The 22,756-nt window shown below is 43.2% G+C and overlaps 1 protein-coding gene across 2 annotated transcripts in view; it reads left to right on the forward strand.

The window, feature by feature from the left end:
• spock2 (SPARC (osteonectin), cwcv and kazal like domains proteoglycan 2) overlaps nucleotides 1-22,756 on the forward strand; it is a 25,225-nt gene continuing 2,469 nt past the window's right edge. The window contains exons 1-9 of one of the 2 annotated variants that reach the window (XM_047602932.1): nucleotides 2-297; nucleotides 12,688-12,696; nucleotides 13,225-13,270; nucleotides 19,192-19,306; nucleotides 19,625-19,730; nucleotides 20,766-20,874; nucleotides 21,084-21,218; nucleotides 21,828-22,046; nucleotides 22,542-22,604. In XM_047602932.1, the coding sequence (XP_047458888.1) occupies nucleotides 109-297; nucleotides 12,688-12,696; nucleotides 13,225-13,270; nucleotides 19,192-19,306; nucleotides 19,625-19,730; nucleotides 20,766-20,874; nucleotides 21,084-21,218; nucleotides 21,828-22,046; nucleotides 22,542-22,604 (991 nt within the window). In that variant the 5' untranslated portion in view covers nucleotides 2-108. Of the gene's footprint in view, nucleotides 298-12,687; nucleotides 12,697-13,224; nucleotides 13,271-19,191; nucleotides 19,307-19,624; nucleotides 19,731-20,765; nucleotides 20,875-21,083; nucleotides 21,219-21,827; nucleotides 22,047-22,541; nucleotides 22,605-22,756 lie in introns of both variants that reach the window. The other variant, XM_047602933.1, reaches the window with a different exon arrangement.

The following is a 22,756-nucleotide window of genomic DNA, read 5'->3' on the forward strand; positions in this document are numbered from 1 at the left end:
TGGTAGTTTCAATCCAGCCTCAGCATCCTCCTCCTCCTCCTCCTCCTCCCCGAAGAGGACAGCCGACAGCCGGTGTGCGCGAAGTGCTTTTTGTTTTTGTCCGCGACCATGGTGGAAATTACGGATATGGTGTGCCTTCTCGTCCCGCTGCTGATGCTGACGGGCTCTACCTTCCAGGCCGACGCGAAGAGCGCCAAGGAGGCGGAAAAAACGGGGAATTTCATGGAAGACGAGCAGTGGCTGTCCACCATTTCACAGTACAGCCGCAAGATCAAGCACTGGAATCGCTTCAGAGATGTGAGTGTTGATTGAGAGGTGCGCGGTAATGCGGTACAAGGTGCGCTGATGGGGGGGAAAGGACGCGCGTTTGGGGGTCCGTAGTTATCGCACACTTTCTTAGCACGATAACGCACGCGAACTTGGTGCTGCGTTTCGAACATACCTCAAAATACACTCACTCACTTTAAATATATCTCAAAATAAGAAAAAAAAAAAAAACAGAAATAATCAAAAACAAATTGCGTGGCCAACATATAAATATGGGTCTTTTGTTGTGTTATAAACTGGAAAATATATGAAGGATTGTTTGATTAATTTATTTTGAATAAATACAATCTTAATGTGTGTGTATCCTGATTATATTATATATATATATGTATATATATATTTTTAGAAATAAAAACACATGTTAAGCTATGTTATATGTAAACATGTGTTATTTTTTAGGGCTTTAATAACTTTAAGGCTTACCAAAGTGATATTTAATCAGCAAACCTCCAAAATAAAGCTATATTTCCAAACACAAACCATACCCTAGGCCTGTAGGTTGCTGTATACAATTTTAGGGTTGTGGGTCTTTGCTAATTATAAGCAATTAATGTTTTAGTCCCACTTTCACAGACCTATTCCATCACACTGACCTTAATTCGGGCTGCCTCGGATGTGCTTCCAGACTGGTCTCAGGAGATCTCACAAACAAGAGAATTAAGCAATTAGAGCAGAGCAGCATTGATTGATTGATGTGCATATTCACCTACTGAACAGACTGAACTGGGCTGCAGGGATTGATTAAAGCTTTCAGGGTAGTCACGGTGATATATTACTGTGTCTGCGGATGTATGGATGCAGTTTTGCCTCCAGCGCTGTGAAATGATTACTAATGATCTCAACGTGATTTGGACAATAGGGCAGTAGGATTATGTTCCATATGACTCCTTTTAATTGGGTTTTAATTGATTTGTAGTGCAGCACGTGACAGGTATCGTTATCGGACCTGAAATGTGAGCAGTCGGCTTCGGTTTGGGCTTCTGCCGGTGAATGGTGGTGCATCTTGTTCAGAGGAGGTGAGCGTCGCTAAATAATATGCATCTCGGAGAGATTGGGGCGCCACTCTGCATTCACGTGGGTCCTTACAGTCGTGTACAATCCTCACAACAAAAAAAAAGTGTGTGAACATTTGCGTCCGCCTCTGCTGCGGACAGATTAGTTTGACTGTGATTACTTAAAGAGTATGTCCTCTGGAACTGTGCTCAGGGAAGTAATGAAATTGTGGGCATGGAAAGATTAAGCCAGAATTATTGTGGGATTATAACTCAATGGATGCTGATCTATATTTACACAGCTTTGATCTAAAATCTTAGTTAGAGCATGCAATGTCATGTCAATGCATGCAATGTCAAAAAAAAACAACAAAAAAACAACTCCTTCTGAGAGAGACTAAAAACACAAACACAACAGCATTATGTGGTGCATCCCAAGATATAAACAGTCTGCTTAAGGCTGTGCCAGCTAGTATGGAGATGTCACGGGCCCCCTTTTTTCCTCAATTTAACATCAAAGCTGCCGTGGAGCACAAACTTCCCTTACACTTACGCACTGTATCTCTTTCATGATCATTATTCCCAGGGGAGATTGTCTCCGTGCGTTAGTGTGTGTGCACATATACCGACATGTGACTGCGTCTGCGTTGGTGATAGCACGCAGATTTTGACTCTGTTCAGGCTGATACGCCTGTTTGCGAGTGGCGGTGGCGTCTCTAGTGATGATGATGACAGGAGAAACATCAGAGAAGCAAACCACCGAACCTCCAGGGAATTGCCAGTAGAAACCGCTTTGATTTCAGCTTGCTGCCGTAGCAACAGCCGTCTCCGCGCTGAGACGGAGCGTGCATCACTGGGAGTTTGACGACTCTATCCTCTCTCCAGTTCCGCTTCGGGGCTGGAAGAATAAGCGGAAACATCCTTTATTAGGGTTTCTCCGTATCATTTTCCACAGATGAAATAGCATTTGTGCAGAGAACGAGTATTTTTTCATTATTCTTAATGAGAGTTGCTTAATATTGAATGTGATGGACATTTAATTGGTAGAGCTTCATGTGGGTTTTTGAGCTACTAAAAGGCTGAGCTAGAAAATGAACAGTTCTCTCTATGGATGTGCTTTGGTTGATGTATAAGTGACTGCCAGCCACACAGTCATAGGTATTCAGATTACACAAATTAATGTTGACTTGCAGAGTCCTCTGAGAACTGAATGCTGAATATTAATCCGACACTAGAACGGAACAATCAAAGCTCCACAACATGAAAGACGTGTTCTCTCACGCTCCCCTTTGCACGTACGCAAGCACACGCAAACCCTCGCACAAACTAACACGATAATAAGATGCAGATAGCGCACACAATGTAAACATTTTCACCTTTTTTTTTTTTTTTTTTCACAGTACGCAAAAGCGGAATCAAGATGAGAGGCTCTTTGACTAGAAAACAGCTCCCGCATTTCAATTTAATCTATTTCACAGGAACACCAGGCGATTAGATTTAACAGTTACAGTCAACAAATAATAGAATGGGATACCTTCAATCCTTTAATCTGACAGGTGCACTCAACATTTCATTCCCTTAATGCATCAAATCCTAGGGGAAAAAAAGGCAGGCTGGGGAACAGGGAAGGCGGCTATGGTGACTGAATGCAGATTTATTACTTGCTTCCTATTACTACTCAGTTTTTATGAGAAATTACTCAGTTTAAGCTTCAAGAGCAATAACTTCAATAAGGCATATTTCTAAATTTCTTCACTTTGCTGTTTTTTTTATCCATGGACGTTTTCGTAGCGATACCACAAATGCATTATTAACAATCACCTGAATTCAAAATATAATGAGATATAACTCATTAACTTATGAATCTGAAACCAAATGGACAAAGACTGCGGCATTTTAAGTGTACCAGATCCGATTTCGTGTGTCTACTAAAGGCAGATCAACACTAAATTCAATTTTTTGCTTAACTTCCCCCTGTAAAAATGATACTGTCCATGAAATCACCAAGCCTTGAAATTGAGCCAATGTTTTATTCCTGTTGATTTAAGATAAACTTTGTGAGCTAAAAGGATGATTACTGGAACATACCAAAGCAAGTTCATGCAGAAAGAGTCTCTTTATTGTTGGAATCCATCAAGCACGCCGACATGATCACTGCAGGAAGGGCTGCGAGTTTATGAGGTGATTTGTGTTTAATATTTTTCTGGTTTTCTTCCGCTTTCTCTGTTCGCATTCGGTGCACAGTGTGTACCTGATAAATAATCTCTTGAAAAAAATGTCAGGCAGCAGTGGGCCACCCAGTACCAACTCTGCCTGCACCTGTTATCTCATTCTCTTCATTTTTAATGAGCAGAAAACACTCTGTGCCCTCACAAAAACATCAGATCCCTCGTCGATGTCGGTGGATTAAATATGCAGAATGGTGGAGGTAGTTGCAGTAGGGTCTGACAGTCCTCATTAGGTTTGCGATATTCTTTTGCTTCACACTGGCAGCCTTTAGAGATCATTTTGACTGGATGTGTACCTGCGCTCACCTCCCTGATGTTAGCCTCAAACCTGGCTTCAGTCCAGCAGAAGTCTTCTCTAAGTGTGTATGTGCTCACTCATTTTCTTTTATAATTGTATGGACTGCATACCAAAAAAAAGAAATAATTATCTATAATGGCATCTCTATGACTGGAGCCAAATACTCCATTAAAGATTATCCAGATGAATGGAAAATTATCACCACCAGCCCCGCGCTCAGTCTGGCTTTCCTATCTCACAGCCACTCGACTGCCCCATGCTCTCAGATGTTAGAATGGACGGCTGCCGATGCGTTAATGCTATGCGCGACGATACTGGCTTATCACAAACCCATTAGTCTATCTAGTCATGCTTTGTTCTGGCATAAACTGTGCCTTCTCCACATTCCCCACGTGGTTGGAAACATCCAGACCTCTGTGGCATTGCAGATAGTGTGCGTTTATTTATTTATTTATTTTTTTCCACGAGAGGTGGTCTGCTTGTGCATGCCTTGGACGGACTACTGGTGCGCTGTGGGCCGTCTTGGCTGGCTACCAGAGGCCTAGGTGGGCTGTAATTGAGTAGAAGAAAAAAAAAACAAAAAAAATAGCCTTTCATCATGCCCGGCTACAGCTGCTTCCAGCAGGAGTGCAGTAGCACAGCTGAAGGACACAGCTGCTGCAGAGACTGATTTGCAAAGTAGTGAAGGAAGGTGATACGTTTTAAATTTCTTTGAAGATGCAATGGTTTACAGAACACAACGAATTAATCCAGAAGTGCCCATTCACCAGTGAATGATTGGCGCATAAAAAAAGAGTAAAGCCTATATTTGTGTTCAATAAAGACATGGAAATCTGACTGAAATTTCAGGAGAGTGTTTGTGATTTCTTGGACTGACCTAATTGGCTACACCGGGGAGTCTGTATGGCATATAGGTGGTTTGCTGCAGAGAACACGTGACATTCGGCAATTTGCCTGTAATGAGCTTTTTGTGGGATACTTCCAGTGGCCTGCAGTTAGTCAGTAAACACATGTACGGCCAAGTGCATCTCAGCAGTGAAATCCGTAAAGCAGCTTGAATCAGTGTGATGTGAATTTGTATGAGTTCAAATGTAAAACGGGACTCGAGATGCATTTGTTTCATAATGAACTCTGTTTTTTTTTTCTTTTTACGACAGGCTGAGTAAATCTTTCCATTTTTTTTTTCTCCTTCAAAACTAATGATAACTCTAAGTGGCAATCGCTGCCTCTACAGAAAATGCTGCTGGGCTTGAGCCAGACTGAGTCAGGCCGTGTGTGTGTGTGTTTGTGAGATCAGCTCCTGTAGAAGCTGATACAAAAAAATACGGACTGATTAGTGCTGGGGAGAAAAAAGTTAGAAGTGGTTGAAAGCAACAGTACAAATCCAGATGTTTTGGTTCCTGAGAGCCCTTGAGAGAGGGCTTGCTGAGAAAGTGCTGTAATCAAACTAAAAAAGACGTGAACGCACACAGATATACAGTGTGTGCACACATTAAAATCCAAAGTGTTAGCTGGGAGAGGACTTGGAAGAGGACACTTGGGAGAGCGCTCTTCGAAGAGTAAACGACAGCACTTCCTGCGCCAAATTAAGCACGATACAATTCAAGATACTACATCGCATCTATTGGTGTACCATCTTTACCGTTGAATACCGATCTTCAACCCAATGCAGCTACGGTCATATTTGGTTCCACCAATAAAAAACATGCAACATTAAGGAAAACTATGGTTACAAATGTATGTTTTTTTTTTCCTTCTATGTAGCATATTATTTAACAGGTCATTGAGGTTACACATGCCGTAACATCTAACTAGAACAAAGTGACAAATATATCACGCCACTGTCTTCCTTTACTACCATTTCTTTCCCATTTGGAACATGTTTTAGTCATTCAACAGTGCTATCCAATAATGTTCAGGGTTTCAAATGTTTACTCTACAAGGTTGTGTTTTTTTTGGAAAGGGGAGCATTTACTGTATGTGAAGACAGAGGTCCTACATAGACAAACCTGGTCAGAAAGTAAATCCTTTACTTGGCACAAATTCATCTTTGATGGGTTTATGAAAAGGTTTAAACTATATCTCTGCAGCAGTGGCATTGTGCAGGGATTTTTTTTTTTTGCCTTCTTAAGGAAGCCAAGTGAGACAAGAGCTGTAATGTGTTTTTTTAGGGGGTGTGGGACAGAAAATAGTGTGTTGCAGCATGTCGCTATTTCATGTAATGGAATGAGCTATTAGAGCTGATTCCACGCTAACCCACACTTCACACACATGCATTGTCCTCTTGACTTGACTTAAATAACATATGTACTCAACCACCCACTCAAACGCACAACCACAGCTTAATGCGCAGTGCAGCTTTGATGGTGATAAAAACAGCATTCATTTCTCTGCCTCTACAGGTTCCGATTACGGAACCTGTAGAGGCAGAGGCAGTTTTGTACAATTGCTTTTACTAAAACAAACAGTCCATCACTGCGCTTGCTAATTCTGCTAAAGAAATGTCAACACAAACTTCCAATCCTGCGTCATTTCATTCTATGACTTGTTGATGATGGTATTATGTTGACCCAGAGGCCAAAGAGTGGTTTTCTTCCCTTGACACAGTCTTGGCGAATCACAGGTTTGCAGTGTCATGACAACAGCCTCATGTGATTGGTTCATTTTCGCCAAGGGACATCAACTCTGCTCCTCCTGGCTTCCCGTCAGACAACCGTGCAATACCGTATCTCACCACTCTTTGACTGCTTGACATTTAGAGGGGCGCTGTTTTACACATCATAAAATCGTTAATAAATAATAGAAACTGAAAGTGAAGAAGAGTGTTTTTATTTAATGTCAGCTACAGTCTGATAAAAAGACTTTGTGGTGGAAAGTTGGTCCGGAGTTGCTCAGCTGGGAGTTGGGCAGGGACACATCCTGGCATTGGGTCAGTGATTGGAACAGGATTTGGGCAGCAACTGATGACGTTTTCCAAGCACACAAAGAATCCCCATTAAGTAACTCCCTTTGTTTACAGCTGAAAGGCTCTGATTATTTGTGGGACTGTTCAATTCGGTCCGGTTCTGCTTGTTCCCGTATTAGTTGAAACGAAACCAATAATTAAGTCCAAATGACATCTTAGCAAACTCATAAGAGTTGAGTGCGACTTGGCCAGACTGGCCACTCGTTTCTACTTGTTACACACGAGGAATGGAAGCCAGTCTGTCTTTTTCCTCGAGCAAGCTACCTGTTGTCGTTGGTCTGGTTCGACTCTTATTCGATTACATTGTTTTGAACTGCCCAGTCTCGAATCATAGGCCCATCCTAATCCTTACCTGGGCAGCGTCATTGATTTTTCATTGTTGCACAAGTCTGCTTTTCACCTGAGCTCGGTGTTTTCAGTGAAGTGTGAAGTTTCTCGCTGTTTGTACCAGATTCTCCCGTGAGTTGCAGACTGTTTTCTTATTCCCCACGGGGCCCTTGAAGGCACAAGGGTTGATTTTATTTATAGATAGCACAGGGCTGGCGTGAGTGCAGAGAGGTTCTGTGGACTAAGTGTGGTTTCTGTGGCTATATCCGTGCTCGAACGTGTGTCCTGCACACAGGACAAAGGGAGGAAGTCGAAGAAATTCGAATACTGCATATAAATTTCTGTTCAGCCAAAACAGTCCGCTTTTCATCCCATACCTTTGAATACATATCCAGTGAAATGGAAAAAGCAATTCACGGTTTACATAATGGAGTGCAATTTTCAGTCAGGCTTTGTATTTGACCTTTTATCCGTTCTCTGTTGCATTTCTGACGTCACTCCTCTTACATTAGAGCCTTTCTTGAACAGGGTGTGGGATTATTAATGCACAATATCCATATTAGTGAAGTGTCCATTTAGTGCAGACACAAATGAACGCCTTTCATCCGCTACCTTCAGTGTGAAGGACATTACTTATTTAAGAACCAGCAAGGAGAAGTGTGATGCAGAATATATGCCTGTTCACCTCTTAAAGTACGTTCTGGAAAATGTATCTGCAAACTGAGGCAAAGAAAAATGTAAATTATTAATTCTAAAATAGACTTTCGCTAGTGGAGTGTAAACGCTTGTTTTATGCAGCCAGGGCCTTAGCTTACATTTTCTATCTGATCTCGGTAATTTATGGACACAGATCTCACCACTATCTAGATTTTAATCAGCATGAGCATCTTTCTCTGCACCCACTGCTGAAATCCCTCCGGCGAACAGAATAGACACACGCAGGAAAAAAAAAAAAAAAAAACTGTTAGTGTGGCTCAGACTCAAACTGCTCAACTCAAACCTGTCATACGCCCCACAATCTTTCTCTGTCTAGTGTTGTTTTCATCTTCTGGGTTGATGTCTCCCTGTTGTGAAATACTACGGGGAAAAAAAAGCTTCTGTTGATACTCCTCCAGATACCCGGGGGTGCTTAAAGACTTGCTCTTCACTTGCAGATTTTAATGTTGCACGTTCAGAACAGTAAAAGCTGCAAAGCGCCGTAGGATGATAAAAATTCTGTACACGCACATAAAAGAGCAATTTGGCGACAAGAGGTCAAATTATGAAGTATTTCACTTTGGAGAAAAGCAAAGCTTAGAGGAAAGGAAATGGGGTGAAAAGCAAAACATTTTTTATCTCCCTTCCTCGGAGCCAGTCCTCTCAGGAGCTGCCGTTCTCGTTAATTGTTAGTCCCCTTCCTTATTTTTACTTATTGATCCAGTTCCCAAGAAGTACTAACCTCTGCTTCACCTTTTTACCCACCCAGTCTTGCAGACTGTCTTACATAAGCTCACTCCTGTAAGCAGACCAGCCCTTCGGCATTTGATGTTCCCGAAGCTTCAGATCAGAGCCCCCGTGTGCAGAAATACAGAAATAAAAATCGCCAGCCTTGCTTCTCTTGCCTCGTGCATGACAATAAGAGAAGAACATATAGGATTGGAGTAATGTTAAGCAGGTTGTGTTACATCTCGGGCATGTCGAATGTGATCTGTGAACCAAAGCTGAGAATCTGTGAATAGCAGCAGAGTCTTTATGTGGATCTCTCGCCGGCACAGTTGCCCTGAGGTTGCTGAGGAAAACCTCAGGGCAACATCATGTGTTAATTTTGTGTCTTGCAAAGATGAGAGAGGTTGCTTGCAGGTTCTGAATTCTGAAATGGTTAGCTGTTTGCCGATCGCATCACTGATGTTTCTATCGCTCGTGGACTTGTTGACTTGGTCAGCCTCATCCCATCTATAAGAGATTCTCATCTTCGAAGGGGTTCTTGTATTTGCTGAAGGACCTCTCACTGTTATCAGAGTTGAATAACAAAAAATGTCAAGAGAATCTCTCTGAGGGCCCTGACAGTCGAGATGACTATCGCCAGCTTGCATGTAACATTAGCACTAGTCTTTTCACCAACACATATTTCCACTCAAATTACAAGGTCCTATGGTATCCATGGTGTAGGAGGTAGTGTTACATTGTCGGGTCAACATAAAGTTATACTTACTTACAGATCACTATTAGCTACTGGCCGGCACCACTTCTTTAAACCGTGTCTAATATCATAATTATTATGAAGTGGTTACTAGTGTAACCCTAACCACAGTGTTTTCCGAACCCTAACCAAACGCCATAGTTAGCAGTTCTGTTTCTTAAATGTCATCTTATCGACATACTATCGGGTTAGAAAATGTAATTCTGGATGAGCATCGATTGGATTAGAAGATTGGTAATTATTAAATGATCAGCTGCTTTGCTTTGATTGAACCTAAAAGACTGAGCTGCTATTTTTCAAGACAAGTGGCTCTCTTGATGCTCTCGTGAAAAGGTTCTGGCCACTGCCACACGTGAAAACTGGAGATTTGGGGTCTGTGTGGGCTAAAATGATTTTGTTATTATGTGAATGATACTCCATTTATACAGAGCGGCGTGCTGACACTGTAGACCTGTGAGGTTCTGCATGAATTTTCTGAATCACCCGAAGGCCGACATCAACAGCAACTCCAAGCAAAAGGTCAAGTTGAGACCTTCATTCCGCCCATGCAGATCTCCACAGGAGAGCGTTATCACTGTGTTCTTTGTTACTGATGAGACAGTAGATGTGCTCCGCGGTGTCAATGAGCAAACCTCTCAGGAAAAACGCAGTGAGAGCATCTGACAGCTGACATTTATAATGAAACACCTGTCATACGATTCGTCAGGTGGACACACATGTGTCATCCCACACAATTCAAACGCTTTGTTTGTTCTTATTTTTTAAATCAACCAAAAAACCAGAACCTCTGTCTGTTACACATTTTTTTTTGTAGAGATCTCTGGGACACTGTTCAGTTCCTCTTGAGCTGAACCCAATTTTACAGTGGACAGGCTCATCGGGTTGCGCTCCTCCTGCCACAGATATAAGGGATTGGGATCTGTCAGTCAGCATTGTGTGTGATGTTGAGGGTAAGCTTCACCCCGCTCTGTTTAACAAGAGGAAATCTTTCTGATGCTATCAGTCACTGTAGATCACAGAGCTCCTGGATACAACCGAGTGTTTTCATCTCTCAGCCTGCTTGCTCTAATCATTTCTGCATGAAAAACAAAAACACAAACCGTGTTTGTCTTTTCATCACAACGTGGGCATATGAATCACATCCGTGTGATGTAACTTCCCCGCTCTTTGCCAGACTTGTCACCTTGCTCCACATTTTCATGCTCACTTTCCTTGTACACTCGGGAGAATTTATTTTCCCAGAATACATTTTCTGCGGCCTCTCTTTTATGAAATCATTGATTTCCAGTCCTGTCAGCGCGGCAGGACAGTTTCCTCATCGGTCCTGGCAGAAACACAAATACTGAGAGGCTGCTAAATAATGCAGGAGCTGAAGCATCAATATAGGAGACATGGGAGGCATCAGATTAATGGCCAGGTCGTAAACTCTTTGAGGTCTTGCCCTGGTAAAACGTGACTCCATCAGAGCCGACAAGGTTAAACCATATAACCGGCAATCATTCACGAAGCTCAGCTGGAGTGATGATTAAAGATCCTGAGGGAAGACGGTTTACTAGAACTGATTCTCCTGCCATCGTCGAGGGGGGGAAATGAACTCGACGCCACAGCAGTTTGGTAGATTTTAACTTCAGCCAGTCTTCAGCCAGCGCTGAAAATATTTACCTCTGTGAAATAAAACTGCGAGGGTCAAAGAAGAAGGCCCCTGCTTTCACGAGGGCTGCTTGTTACATGCGTTGTGTCAGGATTTATCGTCTTCCGGGGAGCTGTTTGGCACAAGCTTTCAGTACAGTAAATGTTTACAGTGATGAGTAAGTCACTGCTAAGGGGGCGATGACGAGCGATGGACGATTGTAAATATCTATTAGTGACTCATGTTTAGAATTTCAGACGTAGCAATATACTCCTACTACGACTTTACATCTGCACCATCTCCCCTGAGTTGTACTGTATATGAAGAATATCTAGAGAGCCATGGGATTCCACTACTGTTTTTTGACTTCTTTTCCTTGCCACTGGTGTAACCTGAGGCTTATATGGGAAGTAAGTGGTGCGTATTTCCATGCACCAGTCAGAGCTTAGCAACATGAATTAAAGACCCAGTTTTACACTTGCCAAAAACTGCACATCCTCAAATCGCCACTTCATACAAACCCAAAATCCCCTTAGGCCCCTGTGTCAAAATTTACAGCAAACACATTTACAGCCCAGCACTAAAAAACAATTTCAGTTTCTCTGGATATCAAATTGTCATCTTCTTCAAATCTTGCACAGAAAGTTTTGTCAAATTATATCAAGGCTTAACGGTGTACATAATTACAGGTGTGGCAGCCTTAAGTCACTGTTAGGTGCCATCGCAGGTTTCTGTCTGGGCATCACCCATTAGCTCCACCTCCATCTATTTTTGAATAAGCTAGAGTAAGGCAGAGTCAGACACTGCCAAGATGGCAACAGACACCACACTGAGCTTCAAACAGTTTCTGCAGGACTACGGGTCACGGATAACATGGCAAAGAGGTATTTCCATTAAGATTTGTGTCCATCGTTGCCTCCTTCGGTGGTTTTCATATTCACTATTGGCAAGTGTTCAACAGCCTGAGCTCTAACAAAAGCATTTGTGGCATTGAAGATGTCCAGATGATTACATGTGTTCACATTTGTTCTGGTATCACTACTAGTGATGTGCAGATAGGTATTGAAATATCGATACTTCCGGTACCAGGTCTTTATGCTCTAAAATCGATTTCCAAATCCAAATATCGATACTTACGATACAGTCATTCGGGGTCATGTAGGAACACAGTAGAAAGTAACTAAACTATTGAGTCTCAGCATTAAGATGCAAGTTTTCATTTTGTAGTAGTTCTTAGTTAAACAATAATTCATTTTAATGGTGTTTGAAACACCATTTTGTCATATTTTGTGTGATTGTGTCCTCTGTTTTTTTCCGTTGTTGTATTAGCTCGGCTATATACAGTAGTAAATGAGGCCGCTACCTCAATAAACTTTAGAGGTTAAAATAAATAAATATTCTTTATGAAGCTATGATTTGAAACACTTTTTGTAGGTTTACCGGACACATTAGAGCGTATTTAGACAAAGTATCGGATCGGTATTGCCTATACCAACCTGAATATCACATCGCATTAAGGCCAGTTACTTCCTGGTTGGGAGTACATCAGGAAACATTTGCATTTAAGCTATGAAAAACATAAAGCAAAGGGGTTTAAATTAACAGCATCACCATTAGATTTTAGCTCAGTCCACTTGTGGCCGCACAGTGTCATTGAATAAAGCGTAATATGCGTAATATATCTATGTTTCCTCTTCACTAATATCAACTCTTTTCTTTCCCTTTGCTGTCATTGCCCCAGGAGGTAGAGGTCAGTTCTCTTCACTTTTTCTACAATGCTCCTCTAGCTGACTTTGTACGATGTCTCTTTCATTCACGACTAATTTCCCTTGTCTTTTTGTGTGTCTTTATCTTTTATTCTCTGCCCGTCCCCTTTCAATTCTTTTTCCGACGTCTCCTTCAACTTGCCCGTTGTAATTAGAACGATTAATGTTCTAATTAAATGGGCAAAAAGGCAGAGACTTAACAGGCAGTTCACCCCCAATGCCATATGCCTGACTTATAGGCAGAGGTTGCAGAATGCCTGAGCTAATTTCCTTACAGAATGTACAGCCACCGCACCCGTCTGTCTCCAGTGTGAATCACTTCGCTAATTATCATGTCGGTGTACACATTATAATCAGTGTTGCAGCGATAATGTAAAGTACATTACCTCTCCTCTGTAGTGATGACAGAGTGTTCATATGTTATGCTATCAACACTGTGCTCTGTGTGAATTGCATGGCTTCTTATCCTCTGCAGGTGCTAACAAATGACTGTTTTCCTCATATTTCTGCAGGACGATTATGTGCGCACCTGGGATGAAAATCAAGGTTCTAATGACAGTAAGTCCCACAACATCGTATTTCTTTCTCCCTGTGTGGTCCCCGGTTGCCATTAACCACAATAGTGTTTTGTCAGTATTTCATATGCATGTCATTAAATGGGAGCCTTACTGCTGAGTTTGTGATTGCATGAATTATCTTTTTAAAAAACAAAGACAGAATGGTTTGACTTGTGAAAACATTCGAAAATATTAAGTTTTTTCTTTTGTTATTTTGCTTAATATTTTTTCATTAACCCTTAAAGGTGTTTAGGATTGAGGTGGATCTACTTGCAGAAATAGATAGTGGTAATCATAAACTTGTTTTTGTTAGTGTAGATTTTTGCAAAGTAGCCCAGGATGCACAAATCACACACTGGCTCTAGAGATAGTTGACTGTAATCTTTAACCTCACCACTAGGTGCTACTAAATCCTACTTACTGGTCCTTTAAATAAGAAACCAGTTTATTGATTACAGAGCCACGGGACTGGCTGTTGTCTTGTGAAAATGTAAGATCAAATCCTTTCATCCACAGTAAGGCAGCTTGTTGGACAATGCTTTTAACCACAGATCCATATTCCTGTAGTCACACACTTGTGCAATTTACTAAGCCTTGGCAGTGAGCATTTTTTTTTAGCTCACATCTGTGTTCTATATGTGCCTGATGCATATTTAAATCCCAGTCCGTTGCTCAGTATATTTTGTATTCCTTGTGCACTGTCAATGTGCAAATGTAATCACTCCATTCAGAGAGAGAACAACTGCTGATGTTAACACATAAATGTCTAGTCCTCTGATAAACAGGGAATTATGCAGTAAAACAGAGCTAAGGATCCATAATGACATGTTTTTTCGGCCAAAATTGGTCTCCCGTATCAGAAAGCAAAATTTTGTAGGGTATAAACAACACACGTTATGCAAAATCAAGAGTATGATTTACAATTTTGAGGGCACACGTTTCTAAATTGAATATTTTTATTACTTCTCCCAGGTTCGTAATACAGCTAGCTATTTTTGTGCTTGGGAAAAAAAATCATTTTCTGTGCTCAAAATATGTCATCGTGCAAGCAGGACTGCAAAGTGGCAATATGTATTGAAACCGAGTGTGATTACCATGTACTCTAGCACGGAGACAGAAGCTTTGGCTCTTATCTGAACTGTGATGCTTCCCAGATTGTCTGCAATTATTAGCCAGCACCACGTGTGTTTGCATTCAGACACTCGCCGTCCACGCTCACAGCGGTTTCTCAGCGAAAAGGTCGAAAGATGTTAGCGCTTTGTTTTATCTGCTTGAATGAATATGATGGCACTCCCCCAGGACATGCTAAACACTGGCCCGACTTCAACCCGTCACCGCGTCGTTCTGCTTCCCAGCTATTTGTCTGTCTGCACTTGCTCAGGAGCCTTGAGCGTCTGAGGTCTCCTTCCTCGACTCCTGCTGTAACTCCAGCCTTAATGGAGTCTCAGCCTGATGAAGCCATGACACGGAGTCGTGTCCTCAACCACTGTCACTTGATTTGCAGCTTAAATGAAGTCGGCTGAATGGCAGAGTCCATTAGCGCAATTTCCAAGGGCTTAATGAAGGACTAATTATGGGTTCCAGTGAAAGGCTAGAGAGAGACGTGAAAGCATCTGAAGACAGTGAGACAGGGGTTGGAGCTAATATGCCTTGATTTAGTGTAAAGCTACTGATGTGTACAGTATTCCTGCTAACTCCAAGGCAGCAGGTGAAGAGGAAATTTTTGACTGGGTGACAGAAGCGAGTAGGAAGGTACAGGAAAGTGTGATGGGATCCAAATATAAATAAATGAGAGTATTTTTGTGCTCTCATTAAAACCACAAGCACAAAATCTTGATCTGATAAGAGGAGGTCAAACCATAGATTCAAACTTTTTTATTCTCTTTAGTTACTCTCGTGTCCTCTAAGCAGCAGCTGCTTTCATCATGTTTCTTCGCGTATTTAGACATTTTCTTTTTTGTTCGACTTCTTCCATGGCAAATACTGCAGAGTTTGAATGATAACAAATGTTGTCATTGCATCTAAATCTGAGTTTGGCAGGATATTGATGGTCCTGTGTGGCAAAGGAGACGAAATAATTCTGCCGATTTCACAGTCAGCTTAGCCGACATTGATCAAATTCGCACGTTTTAAATGCTTGCCTTAGGTTGTCAGATGAATGGCGCCTCCCCACTTTCATTTTACACAGCATAAAACCCTTCAACTACCTATTTCCATTTTTCTCGTTTCGACACGAGTGTGCCATTTCCCCCCATTGATCTGCCTTCCTTTATGAGAGGCCTAATGAAGCGAAGGAGTGAAAAGAGGAGATTTGTCCCTCTGAGACATCACTAAATCAGTATGATGTCTTTACTCTGGAGCTCGGTGCCTGCAGGCCTCATTTCTCAGTCAGGGAGGCCAGACTGCTACACTGCTGTGCAGAGGAAGGCAGAGCTTTAGAACTGTCAACATCCCTAACGCGCAGACCGACAACACCGACAACAGACTGAGGGGAAAATTTGCATTCAGGCCCTGCGGTGGCTGACTCCACTTTAGCCGGAGTTGCGCTGAGCGAGGGAGAGGTCAGGGTAATTTGCAGTTGATTTCTGCAGTCGATTCATCAATCCAGCAGCTGATTGAATCACCTCACTGTTAAGACAGTAAACACTGGGAGCGGACTGCTGTAATTTGGACTTGTAAGAACAAACAAACGTATATGAGCGCGCACATGTGCAAACGTGACGACGCTCAAGTGACCACGTACAGCACTCAAGAAAGACCTGAAGCGTTTCTATGCACACTTTCACTCGCGGTCGATTACCAGAAGCCAGTATCAGAGTCCAGGTAAATGGTGAATGGACACTTTCTGGCAAATCACTACTTTCCGATCAATAGTAGACAGTAAGGAGATAGAAAAACATGCTGAATCCACACTCCGCGAGGTCTAGAGTTTAATTCCTCTTGATGCTATTGATAGATATTGGTGTTTGAGTAGCTCACTGACACATACGCTAGATTTCCACCAAACACCTCATTGAAGCCTCAAACTGGACGACTCCCCGCCAGCTCTGAAGAGGATCAAGCAGGTCTTTTATTTTTGTTGGTGGAAAAATCCCTCCTGCTGTCAGATTAACATGATTTTTCTTCACAATATCCAGACACCTTTTTGTACATGCAGTACACATCGTGCATAATACAACAACTCTCAGCCTTATCACTCCTTCGGGGACTCCTGCTGCCCTTCTAACCACCGCCCTCCATAATTTTATTTATTTATTTTTTTTACATCGTCACCCCTTGCTGCTCTCCCTTCTCGGGCCACCTGGGGTTGCTTCTGTCAAATTCCAAACCCCACATACAAGCCCGTGAAGGGCTCAGCATGTTGGTCCAGCTCCAGACTGGGTCAACCTCCCCTTTTATTTGAAATGAATCAATTTAACACGTAACTCATATGATCTTTACGCCTCTATTCAACCCTCTTTAGTTACCGATGTTAGTTATTTCCCATCATTCCTTCCTTGTACATTTTGCAAGAGCTGCAGTGGCTATTGAACAGTTAATCCATGTTTTTATTTCTGATGTAATAGTTGGACGTATTGGGAAAAGTTCACTTTCTCGCCAAGACTTTGATCTGCTCACCTCCCATTTATGTAAATATAAAGCTAAAACCGCCGGCTTAGTTTGGTAATCCTATTTGTTTAATTTGAACAAAAACAGAAATGCAAAAGTGACGTAACTGCCTTTTAGTTCTGTGGCGTCACAAATGTCAGTACTGGTTTGCTAAAGACAGTTTTTGCATTAAGCGCCTGTTGAACAACAGAGAAGTGCCCGGCCTCGCTGCTACCTAGAAGACAACACGGCGCTGATGACATTAGAGACTCAGCGTGTAAATAGCAGATAAGAGGGTTGATGATGAGGATGTGGCCTGATCTCTGCTTCTGTTATCCTCAATCTGCAGGGATAAACCTCATGCAAATCTGGATTGGATTAGACTGAAGCGCAGGGAGCCTAATTAGAAGAGGTTTACTGCTGCAGGCATTAGTTTAATAAGGACAGACTTTTCGGGAAAAGTAAGAATGGAATCGGGTGAGCGCGTCGGGGATTGAACGGAGAAAGTAATGGGTGCGAGGAGGAAAATAATAAGGCAGGCCAAAAAAAAATGAGAGCGCACCATGAGGACGTCTCACATGAGGAGAAGACAAAGGAATGTGAAAAGATGGAAGACAGGTAGGCTGATAAACATGATTGCACAACAGGGGCTTCGGCTGCGGAGAGGGAGAGAGAGTTCTTAGAAACACCAGATTGAGCTGCAAATCACAGTCAACCCAGAAATGATTCCCAGACCACGGAGAGCCTGTTGCTATGGAAACGTCATCATTGCAGGCACTGCTTTAATCCGTAGAAGCCTGTTAAGTTAACATGAGGCTCAGGCAGCCACCTTATGCTTCTGTACTCACAACACAATGCTGTGCCAGCGTTCAAGCCGCCCGCTCCCGACAACATTTATTTACAAATGTTTTGTTATTCGAAGGCCGGATTATCGCCTCTGTGTTTCTGTCCTTATTCTTTGCTTCGGTGTAAGTATCGTTTAAATGAATACCAGCCCCCTCGCCTGCGGCGCCGCATCCCCATGACTACATTAATCGCCTTGTCTTTCATGTCTGAGGGGTGGAATTGGCCACTGCTCCCTGATTCTGCTGATGCGCCGGTGTGAGTTAGATGGGGGGCGAAACATCAAACCTGCTGGGAAATAGAAAACGCAGGAGCCAGTTGAGGGAGAGCAGGAGTAAGAAAGACAAAGGCCGGTAGCGCAAAAGGCCGGGTGATGAGTGAGATACAGTATACTGAGATACTCAACACAATCAGCGCCAGCTGGGATAAGGGGCCGGCCAGAGAATAAGGCTCCACTGTTGACAGGCTGAATGGATGAGGAGCCTGCGTCTGGGCGCTAATGCCTCCGAGCTTTGGTGTTTCTCCCCGGCAGCAGAGCAGTCAGTCAGTCAGTCAGTTATACAACCAGCTCAGCCATGACAGGGGGTGTATTGTTTTTGGATGCGCTCCTCAAATCAGATATCTGTCGTTTCACTTCAATAATCCCGTGATGTCGGCCGCATTAATGCGTCCAGCCACCGGGAAGGACGAGGGAGGAGATCCTGAGCCTGCCTGCTAAATAGTGCCATAAAACAGGATAGGGTAAAAGCAGGAGATGAATGACTGAATGCACGCTTTAACACGCAGCCCCGTCATATGGATGAAACCTGGAACAGTGGGATGCAAATAAGCCGTATTACTGTGCACTGTACTGATGGATAGTGCAAGTGGGTGAATGAAGGGCGAGTTAAAGAAAACAGAGGGTGACATCCAGGTCAGGCTGCAGGACGCCTGCTGCGAACAGACAGCTGAGACGTATGATTGTGTGTGAGGTCTGCACACACAGTCCAGCATTAGCTGTTAGCAAAGAGTGTGATGGATGGGGCAGAGGGAGCGGACCATCCAGGCTTTAGCTTACGGTGCAGGGAGCATTACAGAGGCACCTACGGTATTAAATTTAAATAAGCAGACATGAGAAATCTGCCGGCAAACTTCGACAATTGAGCTTTCTTCAAACGCATACCAACTTTTTCTTGAGGGCAGTTCTTCATTATTCAATTATTCATTATTGAGTGTTGAAACACACTTCTTTCACATTCATTTTTTCTCTCCCTTTAATAAATCAAATCAGAATATCTCACAATGCATAATTTTAACAGTGAAAGCCCCACAGTTCTGCACAGCTCTGATAATTTAGACCGACTCTCAGATTGTGCTGAGTAAGTGGAGGGGAGAGGTCTGGGATTTGAGACTGGAAGTGGAACGTTGAATGATGGGCATAGAACGACAGAGGACAGTAAAATGTGAAGCACACTACATCATATATCTAATTTTCTTTTTTTCCCGCCCCAGATGTAGACACCACCAAGGACCCTTGTCAAAAGGTTAAGTGTAGCCGGCACAAGGTGTGTATCGCCCAGGGCTACCAGAGGGCCGTGTGTGTCAACCGCAAGAAACTTGAACACAGGTGAGTCCGTGTAGCCTCTGGGCAAGAATTCCCAAAAGTCACAAATAGTCAAAAAACGTTCACGCGCTGTAACATGAGATCTGGTTCGCCCGGCTAGTGCTGGTCTGAAAAGTGTTTCGACGTAATAATAAAGCTCGTTTGTGCACCAGTGTTGTACAGCAGCCTGCTGTTTAGTGATAAGCTAATACATTCAGACAACATGGAGCAGAGCTGCCTGCTCCATGCTCAGGTTGTGCCTGTACGCTGAATTAGCACAGCAGTCGCTGTCTCGGCTGGACTTAGTGAGGCTGAAGTGCTTGTGTGTCCCGTGTCCTGCAGACTGAAGCAGCCTGCTCTCAGGTCTCCTGATGGAAACTGTCAACCCTGTCCCATCTCCTCCACTGGGCCTGTTTGCGGATCGGACGGACACAACTATGCCTCAAAGGTACAATGAAACCATTGCAGAGTTTTAGTTTTGCATGTTTGTTTGGAAAAAAGGGGTTTCCTTATGTAAAGCATTTTAAACCTAAAACTGTGGTGGCTCTGGCCGTCATCATCCTGGCAGTGGCTCCACCTTAACTCCCAGCTAATCCAAACGTGGGCGAAGAAGTGGAACTGTACTGGATCTGAGGCAGGCAGGCACAGCGACCTTGTCCTTCATCATGCATAACCTCAATATTGCTTCTGTGTTGTTGGCCACCAGTTTGTTAGCCACACCACTTTGGAATATTACGACATCTGTGCTTCCCTTCACCATAAAAATTCTAATCTAAAGTTATTGCTTTATATTTAATAGTCATTTAATGTTTAGACTACCGTAATATGACAATTGCAGATCTTACTTTGGGATTAAACAGTGTAACGTAACGTAACATCCATCTCTTTATAGAGAAAATAAATAAAGGTGGAAATATTCACATAGGTGGAGGGTGAGCTGTGCTGCCAGGGGAACTGAACAGCGTTCCCCTCAATTACTCACATACAGTATGTTGTTCTAACAAGAACTGCTGAAGCAGTCCTGACACCTATTACCAGTGCAGGTTGTACCAGCAGCGAGTGTATTTATTCACAGCTTTAAATGTGAGCCTTAGACACAGTAACATTGTGGGATAAGAATTGACATCTACCCTGCACATTGAGAGTCTCCCATGGGAAATACTGAGACAAAGATCCATGATACATGGTCTCAAAAGGACCAATTGGTGGCTTGTGGTGACAGAATCCCATGTGTTTATTGATTAATGCTTTGTCTTCTATTCTTCTTTGTCACTATTCGTGACCTTGCGTGCGAGCCGAGTTTGGGAAGCGCATTCGGGAGCAATTTTCAGATTTGAATTAAGGCTTACAGTCGGTCACCTCATGAATATTTGATCTCTGTTGCCGCAATAACTCATTTTACTTCACCTCAGTGTCCCCTTGCCGATGTCGGGGGCGTGTGTCTGTGTGGTAATGGATGTATATGTGTGTGTTCGTGTCGCAGTGCAAGCTGGAGCAGCAGGCGTGTCTCACAGGGAAGGATCTTTCCCTGAAGTGTTCAGGTCTGTGTCCTTGTCCAACTGCTGCCCCGACATCCAAGGAGAGTAAACATGGTAAGAACGAACACAACAGGGGTGACATGATAAGAAGTGACGCGAAATAATCCGAACTAAAACATTTAGCATGAATTTACTGGAGATGTCTGCCAAGCCCGGCTTCCCATCTCTCTTTTTCATCTCACACATTCACATTAGAGTACGAATAACCGTTAAGAGTGTAAATCGGCGCAACAAATATTATACCCTTTGTCCGTCCTGCACAGAAAGCTGCACCGGACAGGATCTGGCTGATCTCGGTGAGCGTCTGAGGGACTGGTTCCAGCTACTGCAGAGCAATGCCAAGCAGAACAACAACAGCAAGCCGGGAGCCAGAGTCACTGCAGCCAGCGGCACATCAGGTGAGAACTACTACCACTACCTAATGAATCACAGCAGCATGGAGAGGTCCTTTCAATGCTTTATTTAGAGGTAGTATGCGATAAAAATGTCCAAACAAGTCGTTACATCTAATTTTATATCTCAGTTCTCGCTGCCCAGGGTGCTGCTGCTGAGATAACAGTTACAGTTCTTGACTACTAAACAACTCTGGAGGTCTAAATTAATTAAATTAAATAAATGGTTGCCTTCTGCATGCTTTCTAATTCAAGAAAGTGTTGCCATGATCAAGTGTAAGTTGTATCAACGAGTAATTGTATTCAGAAAAGCAACAGTGGAAACATCTTTGAGTGGATGGATCAAGGTTACACGCTGTACAGGAGCGGGTTTGTGCTTTAAAGCTTCTGGCTTATTTAACGCCCGATAAGCACCATGTCCTGATGTGGAAAAGTCTGGTAATAGGCTGATAAGTTAAAATGCCATCCTCTCTGTTGCTGAATTTGATAACACAAATTGCATTCGAGACAGAAGATATATTTTATGAATACTTTGGCATGGATTTATTTTCCATTTGTGCAGCTGTCCCCTGACAAAAGATGAATTTTTTATTTTGTTTGTCTTTGTGCTGGCAGTGCTGGACAGGAGCCTGGTGGCCAGCTGTAAGGACTCCATAGGCTGGATGTTCTCCAAGCTGGACACCAACAGCGACCTGTACCTGGACCAGGCTGAGCTGGCCGCCATCAACCTGGACAAATATGAAGTCTGCATTCGGCCCTTCTTCAACTCCTGCGACTCCTACAGGGACGGCAAGGTCTCCACTGCCGAATGGTGCCTCTGCTTCTGGAGAGAGAGTGAGTGTTTTACCGGGGATGACGTGAGGTTCGGAGGCCGCGCGTCCACGTGCGGAGGCGCGTTCACGTGCCCGAGAGCTGAGATTTTCCCCCCATGGTGCACGCACTCAAACTTCAAGGCGCTCAGCCGCCCTCAGGTGCAGCCGCCTCTGTATTGTGTGCCGGTCCATGACTATTTGTCTCCTTCTGCCCTCCTGTGAGGTGAAATGGTCACCGCGAGGCACTAAAAACATTCTTGCTGCTTGCTGACAGCCTGGTTCTCCCACAGCTCTCGGTGATTGAGCATGTCAGGCAGCCAGCCGAGCAGAAACGAGGAGGAGGTCCCAAGATTATACAGTTCTTTGTTTGGGAAGAAAATACTCGAGAATTGATTTTTTAAATTTGCAGGAAGCCATTAGAAAACACTCAAAAGAGAATTCAGGTTACAGGTAGGAATTAGTTTGATCCTCTGACTAATTACGACGATATTTTCTTTTCCTTTTCTGTTGTTTTAAGAGCCACCTTGCCTGACTGAACTCGAGAGGATCCAAGTACTGGATGGCGGCAAGAGAAAGTTCGGTAGGTGTCTAACTTCTCATAAGAGCATTTCAACCCAATTGGGTCTGTCTTTCATGGTTGAGGTTTTCGTGGAGCAGATGACAAGCAGGAGGTGGGGATTAGTCCTGATCTTTCTTGTGGATTATAACTCGATACTGACAGACGGCAGAGGA

Source organism: Mugil cephalus, chromosome 13, assembly GCF_022458985.1.
Source record: "Mugil cephalus isolate CIBA_MC_2020 chromosome 13, CIBA_Mcephalus_1.1, whole genome shotgun sequence".
NCBI classification, from domain to species: Eukaryota; Metazoa; Chordata; class Actinopteri; order Mugiliformes; family Mugilidae; genus Mugil; species Mugil cephalus.